We start from the raw sequence: 17,957 nt of genomic DNA on the forward strand, positions 1-17,957 counted from the left end.
CACTTCTCATTGAATCAGAACTGCAGATTCACTTCCAATCTTCCACCGCAGTCTGAAAACGCACCTCTTCAGACTCCATCTTAGTGCCCATAGCACTTGCCGTAGTACTTGCCCTAGCCTCGACCTCCTACTGGCGTATGAGAAGGCTCAACTTATGTATCTTAGATTGCATTTTTATGTAGACTTAACCCATTTTGGGCCACTTCACCACTTTTCAACTTCTCTTCCTATAATTGGTCCTAACTAATGTTCATGATAAAATACCACAATTTTTTTCTACTCAGTCTGTGTCTCATAGGAAGGCTGTTGGGAGTTCAGAAACCCGTCCACCAGTGACATCATCGATGGTGAATCCAAGCTAATAGAAACGGCAGGCTTTCTTTTCCTGAAAAGTTGCAATGCAAAAGTTGAAGCCATCGTTCTCACGATAATACAAATCTAAATGTATTTTAAAACAAATCTTGTTTAAAAAAAAATCTGCCTAATGATGATGTCACTGGTGGACGGGTGTCCGAACTGCCCAAAGCCCTCCTATGAGACACAGACTGAGTAGGAAAAAATGGTGGTGTTTTATCATGAACATTAGTGAGGACCAATTATATGAAGAGATGTTGAAAAGTGGTGAAGTGGTCCTTTAAGACACGCATAATACTGCCCTATCTCTCCTAATACTCTGTCTTTAAGTTGTCTGTGATGCTCACCAGGGAGCCTCCGTTACCGTACACCAGTTCAAACCGGGTTGTTATTTTCTCCTCACTCAACGAAGCCTCTTTTTCTTCTACCGTTTGTTGCAGCCATGACTTCATCGGGGAGTTTACGACCAGCTACAGAGAGCTGGCTCGAGGGCAGAGCCAGTTCAACGTCTACGAGGTGAGAATAGCAAATTCCCCGAGATCTGTTTCTGTGCTACATGTGTGAACAGCTGAGAGACAACGCTGCTGAGATCTGTAGCCTACTGTGTGAACACTGAGAGACAACGCTGCTGAGATCTGTAGCCTACTGTGTGAACAGCTGAGAGACAACGCTGCTGAGATCTGTAGCCTACTGTGTGAACACTGAGAGACAACGCTGCTGAGATCTGTAGCCTACTGTGTGAACACTGAGAGACAACGCTGCTGAGATCTGTAGCCTACTGTGTGAACCCTGAGAGAGCGCTGCTGAGATCTGTAGCCTACTGTGTGAACACTGAGAGACAACGCTGCTGAGATCTGTAGCCTACTGTGTGAACCCTGAGAGACAACGCTGCTGAGATCTGTAGCCTACTGTGTGAACACTGAGAGACAACGCTGCTGAGATCTGTAGCCTACTGTGTGAACACTGAGAGAGCGCTGCTGAGATCTGTAGCCTACTGTGTGAACACTGAGAGACAACGCTGCTGAGATCTGTAGCCTACTGTGTGAACACTGAGAGAGCGCTGCTGAGATCTGTAGCCTACTGTGTGAACACTGAGAGAGCGCTGCTGAGATCTGTACACATCATCTTTACAGAAAGAAAGAAAAGCAGTGGCGTGCACAGACATTTAGAGGGGCAGGTGCTCAAGTTAAAAAAGGGCACCTTGTGCAGCGCGTGGAACCGGCCGGTTGCCTTAATCCATTTTGGGCGGGAACCCCTTTTGGTGTTAGCATTATGTTATGCTTTAGCTATTGAAAAATAGCAGACCTACAAGCTCATAGCGCGCCACCGAGTGGCGCGCTATGAACTTGTAGGTCTGCTATTTTTGAAAAATCAAAAAAAAAGAAAAAATAAAGTTTTTTTTTCTTTTTTTTTCATAAGGGCACATTGCCAAAAGGGCAGGGGGTGCTCTAGCACCCCCTAGTGTCTATCTGTGCACGCCACTGTGTTCTACTTTAACCCATTTGACCCGAGGGGCGATTCTACAAAGGCCTTTTAAATCAGTCAGAAGGGGCGAGCGCATTCTCCCGGCTGCGGCAATGAGACACGGCGCTGCTAGGGGGGCGGGGGGGGGGGGTAGTCTCGCGTAGCCAGACAACTATTCCACAATCTGCAAACTATACAGCTCCCGAAATCCGAGTAAGGGAGCTGCCATTTCCGTTCACGGAAATATATTTTAAAATATCTTTAGAGATTATTTTTTTTATTTCCTTTTCTGCTATTAAAGCAGCAGGCTATATATGCTTAGATGTTTTATATTTATATATTAGGATAAATGTGCGCGACTGTAAAGACGAAACGGAAGTGGCGAGGAGGCTCCACTTCCGCTTTATAATTTACTCATGACAGCTCCTCCGCTGCTCCAGACTGTATGATGAAGCGTTTGGAAATCGCGAGAGGCAACAGTCTGGTAACGTGAGTCTAGGGGGGAGGAGGGGGCGGAAGCTGCCGGGGAAGGTGGGGCGGGGGGGGGGGGGGGGGGGATTATGACAGCTCCATTCGGCCGCCGCCGCTCCAGACGCCGCAACAGCCGGTAACAGCCATGGCGCTGCCGGGGAAGTTAGGGGGGGGTTATAGCTGTTGCTGTTGACTTGGGCGTCTACTAGGCGCGGCCGTTTTCCGCTCAGAGCCGGTGTTTCTTCGGGATTTTTAGACACCTGGTGGATGGAAATTAAGCTCCGCCCCCACGCAGCTGAATGCCACGACCGACGGCCAGATTCCCAGGAAGCGCTTTGTTCCCGAGGCAAATGTCAAGCCGCGTTCCAGCTTCATTTTCCACCACCAGCTGTCGAAAAACACGGAAGAGCGGAAAACCGCCGCGCCTCGACGCCCAAGTCTGGAAAGGGCTTCTGACACTCCACTGCTGCTCTGTTCCACTGCTGCTCTGTTCCACTGCTGCTCTGTTCCACTGCTGCTCTGTTCCTTCTGACACTCCACTGCTGCTCTGTTCCACTGCTGCTCTGTTCCACTGCTGCTCTGTTCCACTCCACTGCTGCTCTGTTCCACTGCTGCTCTGTTCCACTCCACTTCTGCTCTGTTCCACTGCTGCTCTGTTACACTCCACTGCTGCTCTGTTCCACTGCTGCTCTGTTCCACTCCACTGCTGCTCTGTTCCACTGCTGCTCTGTTCCACTGCTGCTCTGTTCCACTGCTGCTCTGTTCCACTGCTGCTCTGTTCCACTCCACTGCTGCTCTGTTCCACTGCTGCTCTGTTCCACTCCACTTCTGCTCTGTTCCACTGCTGCTCTGTTCCACTGCTGCTCTGTTCCACTCCACTGCTGCTCTGTTCCACTGCTGCTCTGTTCCACTGCTGCTCTGTTCCACTCCACTGCTGCTCTGTTCCACTGCTGCTCTGTTCCACTGCTGCTCTGTTCCACTTCTGCTCTGTTCCACTGCTGCTCTGTTCCACTCCACTAGGTTTCTGGTTTAAGTGAGGTAGGAGCTGGTTAGGTTTCTGGTTTAAGTGAGGTAGGAGCTGGTTAGGTTTCTGGTTTAAGTGAGGTAGGAGCTGGTTAGGTTTCTGGTTTAAGTGAGGTAGGAGCTGGTTAGGTTTCTGGTTTAAGTGAGGTAGGAGCTGGTTAGGTTTCTGGTTTAAGTGAGGTAGGAGCTGGTTAGGTTTCTGGTTTAAGTGAGGGAGGAGCTGGTTAGGTTTCTGGTTTAAGTGAGGTAGGAGCTGGTTAGGTTTCTGGTTTAAGTGAGGGAGGAGCTGGTTAGGTTTCTGGTTTAAGTGAGGTACGAGCTGGTTAGGTTTCTGGTTTAAGTGAGGTAGGAGCTGGTTAGGTTTCTGGTTTAAGTGAGGTAGGAGCTGGTTAGGTTTCTGGTTTAAGTGAGGTAGGAGCTGGTTAGGTTTCTGGTTTAAGTGAGGTAGGAGCTGGTTAGGTTTCTGGTTTAAGTGAGGTAGGAGCTGTTTAGGTTTCTGGTTTAAGTGAGGTAGGAGCTGGTTAGGTTTCTGGTTTAAGTGAGGTAGGAGCTGGTTAGGTTTCTGGTTTAAGTGAGGTAGGAGCTGGTTAGGTTTCTGGTTTAAGTGAGGTAGGAGCTGGTTAGGTTTCTGGTTTAAGTGAGGTAGGAGCTGGTTAGGTTTCTGGTTTAAGTGAGGTAGGAGCTGGTTAGGTTTCTGGTTTAAGTGGTTGGTTCATACTTTTAATGATTTTTAAAGAAATGTTAGAAAAATAGCAGATGCTGCAAGGTCGTATAGAGGGTATAGAACAAAGCAGGGGCTCGCAACTCACTTTTATGATGCTCCAAAAAAATACTTTGTATTCAGCAACACAGCGGGCAAAACAATAAACAGTTCGACCGTGGTTTTCTCTGTCAAGTCGACCACGCGGTCGATAATGTTTTTTGCCTGCTGTGTGCATGGCTGAATAAAAAGGTGTTTTTTTTGGAGCATCTTCAAAGTGAGTTTCAGACCCTGCTTTGTTCTACGTTGGCTGTTTTAACAGTTTAGTTCAGCACCCGAGATGGAGGACGTGTTGTTACATAACATTATGTTGAATGTATAGACCACTGGTCCTTGAGGGGGCTCCAGGTGGTCCCCAGCTAAATGATGGAGAGTTGGTAACCAAATGGACCCTTATAGATCTTTAACTCTTGGGAGCGTAACATGAAACTGGTTTCATTTTACACTCTCAAGAGTTAGTTATTTTGTCTGGGCCTTGATGACGTCGTAATGGCTGATTTTACGCTTGCTGAAAATAGCCGATCTACAAGCTCACAACGCGTCGCAGTTGTCGATATATTTAGTCTTAGTTTTAGTCATCATAGCTTTGTTTTCATTAAGTTTCTATTTAGTTTTTGTCAGTGAATAAAAAGGTAGTCGACGAACATGTTTCGTTTAGTTTTAGTCGACGAAATCAACACTGCTCTCTAGCATTCTCTGCTCGCCCCTTTGCTTCTGGGTTTGATGATTATGTCATTTTACACACAAATCTAAAATGACACCGATGCATTCCTGGTCCCATTTCCTCGTTCTTATTTGTGCGTGCGTGCGTGCGTGCGTGCGTGCGTGCGCGTGTGCGTGCGTGCGTGCGTGCGTGCGTGCGTGCGTGCGTGCGTGCGTGCGTGCGTGCGTGCGTGCGTGTGTGTGTGTGTTCTGGCCCTTCATCACACAACCCTGTTTATTAACCCATTCAAAACGGGAACCCCTTTTGGTGTTTTAAGCATTATGTTGTACTTTAGCTGTTGAAAAATAGCAGATCTACAAGCTCATAGCGCGGCACCGAGTGCCGCGCTACGAGCTTGTAGATCTGCTATTTTTGAAAATCATGAAAATGTGGCGCAAATCTTTGAATATATATTATTTCAGATCGGTCGTTTTTTTTAACTCAAATCTTTGCTTCTTTTGGTTGCCCTGGAACAACATATTTTGAGATGGGGGTCCCGCGGCCAAATACATATCATTCTGGGGGTCCTTGACATGAACTATAGTGTCAGAAAACTGTCGTGATATTTAGAAGACATTTTGTATAGAATCTGCATGGCCTGAATGGGTTAGAAAAAGGATGATAAAAACTCCACACACACCTACAACATTTTATTCCATGCATTACTAATTCCCTTTTGTTTCGAAAGGGCATTTTGTTTTGTGCATTTGCACACAGTTACAGTAGGTATATACGGTATGTAATGTTGCCTGTTCCATTCCTCAAATCCCTACATCTTATTTGCCTGCAGGGTGCCCCCCCCCCCCCCCCCCCCCCCCCCCCCGCCAGCGCCCAGCCACACATATATCATTTGGAACTAACAGCATTAAGCCATTTCAACCTGAGGACGATTCTACAAATTCAAACAAAAATACCCATGTTTTACCCATGTTTCTGTATCAGTGGTTCTCAATATTTCATGTCAAGGACCCCAAGAATGATTGTATTTGGCCGCCGACCCCCATCTGAAAATATGTTGTTCCAGGGACCTCCCCAGAAGCAAAGATTTGAGTTAAAAACGTTCGCTCTGAAAGAATATAATATTCAAAGAAAAAAATATCAGACCGAGCAGACTGAGCTTGTAGATCAGCTATTTCTCAATAGCTAAAGTATAACACAATGCTTTGAAACACCAAAAGGGGATCCCGCCCAGAATGGGTTAAACACCAAAAGGGGATCCCGCCCAGGGGATCCCGCCCAGGGGATCCCGCCCAGAATGGGTTAAGTAACCAATGGGAAGAGCCTTACGGGGATTAAGAATTATTAGAGCAAATATCTTTTATTTCTAATATGCGAGACAATACTAGTCTTAGTGTGGATCCAAATATTTAATCCCTAGGATTTGTATTTAAAAAAAAAAGGCTGTGTGTGTTTTGTTTATCTAAGGATTATCGGTCATTTGCTCCCGTTTAAGACATGGCGGTAAAGTGACGGATTTGAGATATTTTCTTTAGATTTTAGATAAGCGGAAGATTGTTCTCAAATATGTATCCTTATTAAAACATAAACACGTAATCTAATCTGCTTTGAATGATGTATGTACATTTGGGAGTAGGCTACAGTACAGTACAGTACAGTACAGTACAGTACAGTACAGTACAGTACAGCACAGCACAGCACAGTACAGTACAGTACAGTACAGTACAGTACAGTACAGTACAGTACAGTACAGTACAGTACAGTACAGTACAGTACAGTACAGGTTAAGTCCATTTATTTATGAAGCACATTTAGCCTGTTTAGACCTGAGGATTATTCTAAAAAATGTTTTCAAAATCATGATTGTTTCTATATCTCAGTGCTTCTCAAACTATTTCATCTCAGTGGTTCTCAAACTATTCCATGTCGAGGACCCGGAAGATGATCTGTAATTGGCCGCCGACCCCCGTCTGAGAATATGTTGTTCCAGGTCTTCAGTCTTCAGACAAGTCCCATTATGCACAGTTGCATTTTACGGTCCCGTTGGTTTGCTGTAAAGGTCCTTTAGGGTGTTATTTTTGGATCATCAGGTCGTTCAGCGTGTCAGACAGACTACCGTACCCCTGCGTCGCAGGAAATTAATCCATTTAGGACTAATGGATTAGTCCTAAAGGCCCCTCAGAAGCAAAGATTTGAGTTAAAAAAATATATATTCTAAGATTTCCGTCTAAGATTTTCACGATTTTTCAGAAATAGCAGATCTACAAGCTCGTAGCGCGGCACTCGGTGCCGCGCTATGAGCTTGTAGGTCTGCTATTTTTCAATAGCTAAAGTATAACATAATGCTTAAAACACCCAAAGGGGTTCCCGTCCTGAACAGGTTAAGTGCTGCCTCGTTCATGCTTCTATAGCTCACCGCAGAGAATTGAAGTAATTTTGTGCAGACGTCTCGGTCCAGGGTTGTCCTTGTTCCCCCCCGGCCTGCCTAATGGAATATACTCTCACATAATGTGCTATATTTATGTGTGATAGAGTGAATGTCATTAATTCACACCCATCAAACTTACCGTAATGGTACTTCCATGTAACAACGATGTGTGCATATCATGCTCTCCCAACATGCATTTATCTATAGCGACATTAATGAATAATGAATTGCATTTTTATAGCGCTTTTCCAAGTGCTCAAAGCGCTTTACAATGGCTCATTCATTCATACATTGGGAGGTGAAGCGGCGAACAGTCGACGCCAGCGTCCACACTTCCCACATTCACACACCAACGGTGGCGAGCTCACACTGACCAACTCATTGGAGGCAGGGTGGGGTTCAGTGTCTTCTTGCCCAAGGACACTTTGACATGTGGACAGGAGGAGCCGGGATTCGAACCGCCGACCCAGGGATCATTGGACGACCTGCTCTACCTCCTGAGCTACAGCCGCCCGACATTGGGTCGGGACCCTGCTATAGCTGAAGAAATTCCAGCGCTCATTGTGTTAAGAATGCGTTGAGCACTTAAGAGTATATATATGAATAGAGACGGCAGCCGGAGGAAACCCTGAGGAGAAATGGACATAGTGGCCGGATTTGGTATTGCAGTGCTGGGGCCATGCAGCGCTGGTCCGTTGACTATCATTGTGCACGTTCATGATGACACGTGAACGCTGTTTCATACGTGAACGCTGTTTCATACGTGAACGCTGTTTCATACGTGAGCGCTGTTTCATACGTGAACGCTGTTTCAAACGTGAACGCTGTTTCATACGTGAGCGCTGTTTCATACGTGAGCGCTGTTTCATACGTGAGCGCTGTTTCATACATGAACGCTGTTTCATACGTGAACGCTGTTTCATATGTGAACGCTGCTGTTTCATACGTGAACGCTGCTGTTTCATACGTGAACGCTGCTGTTTCATACGTGAACGCTGCCGTTTCATACGTGAACGCTGCCATTTCATACGTGAACGCTGTTGTTTCATACGTGAACGCTGCTGTTTCATACGTGAACGCTGCTGTTTCATATGTGAACGCTGTTGTTTCATACGTGAACGCTGTTGTTTCATACGTGAACGCTGCCGTTTCATACGTGAACGCTGCCGTTTCATACGTGAACGCTGTTGTTTCATACGTGAACGCTGCCGTTTCATACGTGAACGCTGCCGTTTCATACGTGAACGCTGCCGTTTCATACGTGGACGCTGCTGTTTCATACGTGAACGCTGCCGTTTCATACGTGAACGCTGCCGTTTCATACGTGAACGCTGCTGTTTCATACATGAACGCTGCTGTTTCATACGTGAACGCTGCTGTTTCATACGTGAACGCTGCTGTTTCATACGTGAACGCTGCTGTTTCATACGTGAACGCTGTTGTTTCATACGTGAAGCTGCTGTTTCATACGTGAACGCTGCTGTTTCATACGTGAACGCTGCTGTTTCATACGTGAACGCTGCTGTTTCACACGTGAACGCTGCTGTTTCATACGTGAACGCTGTTGTTTCATACGTGAAGCTGCTGTTTCATACGTGAACGCTGCTGTTTCATACGTGAAGCTGCTGTTTCATACGTGAACGCTGCTGTTTCATACGTGAACGCTGCTGTTTCACACGTGAACGCTGCTGTTTCATACGTGAACGCTGCTGTTTCATACGTGAACGCTGTTTCATACGTGAACGCTGTTTCATACGTGAACGCTGTTTCATACGTGAATGCTGTTTCATACGTGAACGCTGTTTCATACGTGAACGCTGTTTCATACGTGAACGCTGTTTCATACGTGAACGTGTGCAATGATATTCAACGGCAGCGTGTTCATCTGTTTGGGCCCAATCCATTTGTCTTCCATAAAATTAAGATACATTTCTTTGCCAAGAATCTAAATAGATCAAATAGTTTCCTATGAGCAGAGCAGAGCAACAATGGTTGCTTCTATCAATATAGCGATGATGATTAGCAGCACCTTATTCTCCTCCTGGCTGCTTCAGTACCCAGCATGCATCTGTCTCAAGGCTGCTTCAGTACCCAGCATGCATCTGTCTCAAGGCTCATGCTCATATGCCACCCACCCACGCATGCACTAATTGGACAACATATTCACAAACAACAGTGTGAACCTGTCATCGCAAAAGGTGAAGTGGAAAGTCACTATAATGGAATCTCCGGGTTGCGGTGCATAATGATTATATCACACCTTAAAACGTGTGTGTGTGTGTGTGTGTGTGTTAGTGTATTTGTTTAAACATAGAGCGGTGCCTGTTGGGCACTGGCCTACTTGGAACGATGCAAGTTGGAAATGCATGCCCCGCCCAGATATTATGCCTTCGTCCCTTTTATGCCCGACGTCAGAATGATGTCTCTCTGTGTCCCTTTATTCATATATATGGAGTTCTGTGTCAGCCATGCCCAAATATGGAGTGTTGTGAGGTCAGAACAGGCCAGCTTATGGAGTTCTGTGTCAGCCATGCCCAAATATGGAGTGTTGTGAGGTCAGAACAGGCCAGCTTATGGAGTTCTGTGTCAGCCATGCCCAAATATGGAGTGTTGTGAGGTCAGAACAGGCCAGCTTATGGAGTTCTGTGTCAGGCATGCCCAAATATGGAGTGTTGTGATGTCAGAACAGGCCAGCTTATGGAGTTCTGTGTCAGTCATGCCCAAATATGGAGTGTTGTGAGGTCAGAACAGGCCAGCTTATGGAGTTCTGTGTCAGGCAGTCATGCCCAAATATGGAGTATTGTGAGGTCAGAACAGGCCAGCTTATGGAGTTCTGTGTCAGGCATGCCCAAATATGGAGTATTGTGATGTCAGAACAGGCCAGTTTATGGAGTTCTGTGTCAGGCATGCCCAAATATGGAGTGTTGTGAGGTCAGAACAGGCCAGCTTATGGAGTTCTGTGTCAGGCATGCCCAAATATGGAGTATTGTGAGTTCAGAACAGGCCAGGTCCATATATGGACCCTGGCATGGGGGCCCTGTACAGAGCCCGGGCTGAGGGCCTTTTTTGGGGCGGTTCTGGACAACCAGTGGGTCCGACCACCTCGATACCTGACACTGCACACCCTGTGGGGAGTGTGGAACGCGTGTGTCGAATTTGAAGTCGGTGGGGCGAACGGTTCTCGGGTTGTGTGGATTACAGACGTACACACAGACGTATGTATACGTACACACAGACGTACGTATACGTACACACACACAGAGACTTTGTGCATTTATAGATAGATTTTGCTCATGCAGTCCCCACACTTTTACCAATAATAACATACCGTATGGTATGACTATGACACTGAATTCATTGTGCGTCGTGCAGCTTGAATAACGTACCCCCCGGCAGGTCACAGTACCCCCCGGCAGGTCACAGCAGTATATTTGCGTTGGGCCGTGTTTGTATTGTTAAATAGCACTTTTATTTGAATTCATAAGTGTTATCGCCATCGTATCTTTTCTTTCCTAGCTCGCTTGCGCTATGTTATTGACACTGCCATGATTGCCATTGAACCGTAGAAACGGCATGGACGTGTGTGTGTGTGTGTGTGTGTGTATGTGTGTGTGTGTGTGTGTGTGTGTGTGTGTGTGTGTGTGTGTGTGTGTGTGTGTGTGTGTGCGTGTGTGTGTGTGTGTGTGTGTGTGTGTGTGTGTGTGTGTGTGTGTGTGTGTGTGTGTGAAATCTTTGCAAGAACATCATGTGTTTCTCTCTCTGTGTTCTAGGTGATGAACCCCAAGAAGAAGCTGAAGAAAAAGAAATACGTAAATTCTGGAACTGTGAGTATTATATTGAGCGTATCCGAAACGGTAAAGAGTTACCATGTGTCGGTCCCTCTACTGTACCGTACTGTACTGTCACTGTACTGTACTGGCACACCCGAAATCACCATATATACAGTTAATAAGTGCGTGTGTGTTTGTGTGTGTGTTAGGTTGCGCACAGGTGGTGAAAAACAACCATGCTGTTTTCGTGCTCAGACCCACCCAGGCACCCACCCATGCACCCAGCCATGCACCCAGCCAGGCACCCAGCCAGGCACCCAGCCAGGCACCCGCACACATACGTAGCTCCGTAAGGGAGTGGTTGCACCACTCAAAAAGTGAATAAGAGAAAACACAACATGGCCAGCATTACAGAGACCCAGAAGATTGGCCTCTAGTGGGACATTATCCCTACAACAGATTGCTGTTTCATGGCCTCTAGTGGGACATTAGCCCTACAACAGATTGCTGTTTCATGGCCTCTAGTGGGACATTAGCCCTACAACAGATTGCTGTTTCATGGCCTCTAGTCGGACATTAGCCCTACAACAGATTGCCGTTTCATGGCCTCTAGTGGGACATTAGCCCTACAACAGATTGCTGTTTCATGGCCTCTAGTGGGACATTAGCCCTACAACAGATTGCTGTTTCATGGCCTCTAGTCGGACATTAGCCCTACAACAGATTGCTGTTTCATGGCCTCTAGTCGGACATTAGCCCTACAACAGATTGCTGTTTCATGGCCTCTAGTCGGACATTAGCCCTACAACAGATTGCTGTTTCATGGCCTCTAGTGGGGCATTAGCCCTACAACAGATTGCTGTTTCATGGCCTCTAGTGGGGCATTAGCCCTACAACAGATTGCTGTTTCATGGCCTCTAGTGGGGCATTAGCCCTACAACAGATTGCTGTTTCATGGCCTCTAGTGGGGCATTAGCCCTACAACAGATTGCTGTTTCATGGCCTCTAGTGGGGCATTAGCCCTACAACAGATTGCTGTTTCATGGCCTCTAGTGCGACATTAGCCCTACAACAGATTGCTGTTTCATGGCCTCTAGTGGGACATTAGCCCTACAACAGATTGCTGTTTCATGGCCTCTAGTGGGACATTAGCCCTACAACAGATTGCTGTTTCATGGCCTCTAGTGGGACATTAGCCCTACAACAGATTGCTGTTTCATGGCCTCTAGTGGGACATTAGCCCTACAACAGATTGCTGTTTCATGGCCTCTAGTGGGACATTAGCCCTACAACAGATTGCTGTTTCATGGCCTCTAGTGGGACATTAGCCCTACAACACATATATTGACTTAACCAATTTAGACCTACCATCGATTCTACAAATATCTTCTAAATCCTGACAGTCCTCCAGTTTTCTGAAAAACCCTATGTTTCTATGTCAGTGTTTCATGTCAAGGACCCCCAGAATTATATATATTTGGCTGCAGAACCTCATCTGAAAATATGTGTTGTTGTGTTCCAGGGACCCCCCCCCCCCCCCCCCCCCGGAATCAAATATTTGAGTTAAAAACATTTTCACGATTTTTCAAAAATAGCAGATCTACAAGCTCCTAGTCACTATGAGCTTGTAGATCTGCGATTTTTCAATAGATACACTTTCAAATAATGGTTAAAACACCAAAAGGGGTTCCCGGCCCGCCCAGAATAATTTAAGCAAGTATAGGACTAGTAGTACCCTACTGAAGGAGTAAGTTAACATTTAGGCATTACTACTTTGGGACAAAAGGCATAATCAATGTTTCATACTCTACATAAGCTCAGAATGAATGTAAACAAAGTATAAAGAGCTGTCGACAGGTGTGTTTGGTGATATTCCTATGCTTAACTGTCATACAGTGTCATACAGTTGAAAAATGATTACGTGCCGCGGCTTTATTGTTTGCTGCAAAATAATGAGAGTATAGCCTCTCTCCGCTCAACATGCCAGCAGCAACCCAGCATTCATTCCCTGCTACTCTTTCTGCTCTGTCTAATTGCATATTCTTCTGTCTCGTTAACTTTGTGACAGCTGTGTACGGGTTTGTACCCGCATCGCGTGTGCTATGACAGAGGGGGGAAAAAGCGCTGAGCAGAACAGAGGCAAAGACATTTTGGTTGATGATCGACATGGACATTATGGTTGTAAATCCAATGTCTTCTGGCGGAAACTCTGAGTATTATACTAACAGAGAGGGAGAGAGAGGGAGGGAGGGAGAGGGGGGGGGGGGGGGGGAGAGAGAGAGAGAGAGAGAGAGAGAGAGAAGACGCAGAGCCCTAGATCATCACTCTAACTTATGTTAGTTTCAAATAAACAGACTTTAGGCTATGATGCTAACCCTATGATGCTAACCCTATGATGCTAACCCTATGATGCTAACCCTATGATGCTAACCCTATGATACACATTGCAAAACTGGGGCGGATGAATGGCATATAAAGCCATTGAGACCTGAGACCGTTTCTAAAAAGAAATCTCTTCAAAATTCGAACTGTTTTCTGAAAAACCTATGTTTCTATATCAGTGGTGCTCAACCTTCTTCATGTCAAGGACCCCCAGAATGATCTGTATTTGGCTGTGGACCCCCATCTGAAAATATGTAGTTCCAGGACCCAGCCACGCTCGTAGCGCGGCTACGAGCTTGTAGATCTGCTATTCTTGAAAAAAAGAAATGCCATGGACTGAATATATCAGAGTCGTGATTGAGACTCAAACCATTAGAAATAAGTTTGAGGGACATAGACAATATGATATTAAATATTAAAACCTGTTTTAAAATTAATGTTATAGCTGCTTTAAGTGTTTTGATAGCGTGGTTATTGTTGGATTTGCATAATAATAACTTTATTTATATAGCACCTTTCTAGGCATGAGCCACAAAGTGCTGCACAGGAGGAATAACAAGAAAATTCACAATAGAAAAATAGAAAAACAAATAAGTGACATGATCTCTATTTGTACGTCTCTAAATGTTTTGATGAATTGAACAAGGTGGACCCTGTTGTAAACAAGTGTAATGCTTAATTGGGTCGTCCACTCACAGTTAACAGTCTTTGTATTGAGTTTGTGCTTGAAATTGACTGTAATTCTGCAAAATATAAATATTTCAATCAATCAATCAATCAATCAATCAATCAATCAATCATAATGAACGCAATAAACAAGAAATACCCAAACATTAAACAAATCAAGATAACACAAGATCAGTAAAAGGCAGGGAAAAACAAAAACAGTTATTTATAGGAATGCTTTTTGAAACAAATGGGTTTTTAATAGGGATTTAAAACGTGTAAGGGAGTCAGTGAGGCGAATTAGTTCTGGAAGCTCATTCCAGAGCATATATTTACGTATTCAGTCAGTAGTAGGCTAATCTCCAGTGTGTCGTGAGGAGAAGTTGAGAGTTGCCGTGTCGAGTGTTGTGGAGTTCATTAGAGCTGACGACTCAGCCCCGTCCGTCCAAGTTGTAACCCGATATGGACAGAATAGTAAATAACTTCAAACCCAATCTCACCGCCAGCCACGGTGAAATATCACTTCTGTACTGAACTCACCCAGCCCGACCCAGCCACGGTGAAATAGCACTTCTGTACTGAACTCACCCAGCCCGACCCAGCCACAGTGAAATAGCACTTCTGTACTGAACTCACCCAGCCCGACCCAGCCACAGTGAAATAGCACTTCTGTACTGAACTCACCCAGCCCGACCCAGCCACAGTGAAATAGCACTTCTGTACTGAACTCACCCAGCCCGACCCAGCCACAGTGAAATAGCACTTCTGTACTGAACTCACCCAGCCCGACCCAGCCACAGTGAAATAGCACTTCTGTACTGAACTCACCCAGCCCCGACCGACCCAGACACAGTGAAATAGCACTTCTGTACTGAACTCACCCAGCCCCGACCGACCCAGACACGGTGAAATAGCACTTCTACTGAACTCACCCATATTTTCCCAGTGCATATATATGAGCAGGCCTTGTTGGTGGATTTGGAAGATATTTTGAAGGTCTGGTTCCAAAAATGAACCAGTATTTAATGTGTAAAATGATTGCGAACGCAGTGAGCACTAACTATAGAAGCTGGCCTAAACTGTCTGTGTGTGTGTGTGTGTGTCACGCTCTAACACCACCGGCCCGCCACCAGAGGGCGGAGCTGTATCACACACAAAAAACACACACACACACACGCACGCACGCACGCACGCACGCACGCACGCACTGAAAAAAGAACACTAATCAAATTAAAATAATAATAAAAATAAAAAAAATATATAAAAAAGAGAACTTAAAAAAACCTTAAAGTACGTAATTCATTCTAATTGTTGTTATTGCAATGTACGAGCTGCGTTCGCTTCCCGCGTTCGCATGTCGACTTACTTGTATTTACATTGGAATGAATGAGCCCGGCTGGAAAGTGTCCAAGTGGGAGTGTCTAAGTGGGAGAGGGCGGGTCTTAGCTAAAGGTCAATTCCGTGCAATTTGGCCGTATTTCTGTGAGACGGGTTTGGTGAGCCAGCTAGTCTACTGTCTGTACTACAGCATGTTGGGGGGGGGGGGGGGGAGGTCTTCATTATCAAACTGACCAAAATTGGAGGGGAAAAAAGGGGGGGGGGGGGGGTGATAAATTGGCTACTTTAAAGATATAGAAATATAAAAATGACTTAATTGGAAGAGTTACGTGATTACAGCAGCACTTTTACACTCTGCACTAACCCAGGATAAGTATGAGCTATAACCCGTTCTGGACGGGAACCCCTTTTGGTGTTCTAAGCATTACGTTATACTTTAGCTATTGAAAAATAGCAGATCTACAAGCTCGTAGCGCGGCACCGAGTGCCGCGCTTGTAGGTCTGCTATTTTTGAAAAATCGTGAAAATGTATGTGGCGCAAACCTTTGAATATATTATATTCTTTCAGAGCGAACGTTTTTAACAACAGCAACAGTTTTTAACAACAGCAACAGTTTTTAACAACAGCAGCTGGAACAACATATTTTCAGATGGGGGTCGGCGGCCAAATGCATATATTTTTGGGGGTCCTTGACATGAAAATGTTTGAGAACCACTGACATAAAAAACATAGGGCTTTTCAGAAAACTGTCAGGATTTAGAAGACATTTAGTAGAATGGTCCTCAGCTCTAAAGGGGATAATAGAAGCGACATGGCGTTCCACATGGGATCCATTTCCATCTCCCCGTGTTCCCTATTACGGAGCGCGCGGCGCACCACAAAATGCCTCTCATCCTATTATCAAACTCACCTTTCAGCGCTTAAAATAAACCCATCAGTCATGTGGAAGCGCTGCACGGTGGGCCCACAGCCCACGTCTTCTCAGCGGAGTAGGTGTGCTGTTGTGTGTTTTAGTGAGCCTTCGCTAATGACAAGCCGCTGCAACACGGCTCGTTTCCGCAAGTCGGCATATATGGAAGCTTATAGTGGTGGAAAAAAAGTACTTGCATGTTTTACTTGACTGAAAGTATCATTACTGCAATGTAGAACTACTCTGTTACAAGTATAAACGTCTGGAATTACCTACATTTACCTGAGTAAAAGTAAAAATAGAAGTCATGTCTCGTCACCAAGTCATCCTCAGCCTTATAACACAGTTTTAACACGCCATATGTCTCTGTCCTTCTGTCTCTGTCTGTCTCTCTGTCCCTCTGTCTCTGTATGTCTCTCTGTCCCTCTGTCTCTGTCTGTCTCATCCTCAGCCGTATTACATGGTATTAACATGCCATATGTCTCTGTCTCTGTCTGTCGCTCTGTCCCTCTGTCTCTGTCTGTCTCTCTGTCCCTCTGTCTCTGTTTGTCTCTCTGTCCCTCTGTCTCTGTCTGTCTCATCCTCAGCCGTATAACATGGTATTAACATGCCATATGTCTCTGTCCCTCTGTCTCTTTCTGTCTCTCTGTCCCTCTGTCTCTGTCTGTCTCTCTTTCCCTCTGTCTCTCTGTCCCTCTGTCTCTGTCTGTCTCATCCTCAGCCGTATTACATGGTATTAACATGCCATATGTCTCTGTCCCTCTGTCTCTGTCTGTCTCTCTGTCCCTCTGTCTCTGTCTGTCTCTCTGTCCCTCTGTCTCTGTCTGTCTCATCCTCAGCCGTATTACATGGTATTAACATGCCATGTGTCTCTGTCCGTCTCATCCTCAGGTGACACTGCTGTCGTTCTCGGTGGAGGCGGAGTGTACCTTCTTGGATTACATCAAGGGAGGGTGAGTAGGGGCGAGAGAGAGAGAGAGAGAGAGAGAGAGGGAGAGAGAGAGAGAGAGAGAGAGAGAGAGAGAGAGAGAGAGAGAGAGAGAGAGAGAGAGAGAGAGAGAGAGAGAGAGAGAGAGAGAGAGAGAGAGAGAGAGAGAGCACCACATTTATATGTGGAATGAGTGACGCATACCTACCACACCATACCTCAACCTTAAAGCTGTCCTACCACACCATACCTCAACCTTAAAGCTGTCCTACCACACCATACCTCAACCTTAAAGCTGTCCTACCACACCATACCTCAACCTTAAAGCTGTCCTACCACACCATACCTCAACCTTAAAGCTGTCCTACCACACCATACCTCAACCTTAAAGCTGTCCTACCACACCATACCTCAACCTTAAAGCTGTCCTACCACACCATACCTCAACCTTAAAGCTGTCCTACCACACCATACCTCAACCTTAAAGCTGTCCTACCACACCATACCTCAACCTTAAAGCTGTCCTACCACACCATACCTCAACCTTAAAGCTGTCCTACCACACCATACCTCAACCTTAAAGCTGTCCTACCACACCATACCTCAACCTTAAAGCTGTCCTACCACACCATACCTCAACCTTAAAGCTGTCCTACCACACCATACCTCAACCTTAAAGCTGTCCTACCACACCATACCTCAACCTTAAAGCTGTCCTACCACACCATACCTCAACCTAAAGCTGTCCTACCACACCATACCTCAACCTTAAAGCTGTCCTACCACACCATACCTCAACCT

General features: G+C 45.8%; 1 protein-coding gene across 1 annotated transcript in view; it reads left to right on the plus strand.

Moving 5' to 3' along the window:
- The window catches only part of LOC306928736 (copine-5-like), a gene marked incomplete at both ends in the record, with an annotated part of 380,797 nt that overhangs the window by 325,399 nt on the left and 37,441 nt on the right, over nt 1-17,957 (plus strand). Inside the window, 2 exons of the mRNA XM_079509009.1 lie at nt 795-870; nt 10,932-10,985. Coding sequence (XP_079365135.1) covers nt 795-870; nt 10,932-10,985 — 130 coding nt within the window. The remainder of the gene's footprint in view (nt 1-794; nt 871-10,931; nt 10,986-17,957) is intronic.

The sequence above is a fragment of the Electrona antarctica genome (assembly GCF_951216825.1).
Source record: "Electrona antarctica genome assembly, chromosome: 8".
Taxonomy (NCBI): Eukaryota; Metazoa; Chordata; class Actinopteri; order Myctophiformes; family Myctophidae; genus Electrona; species Electrona antarctica.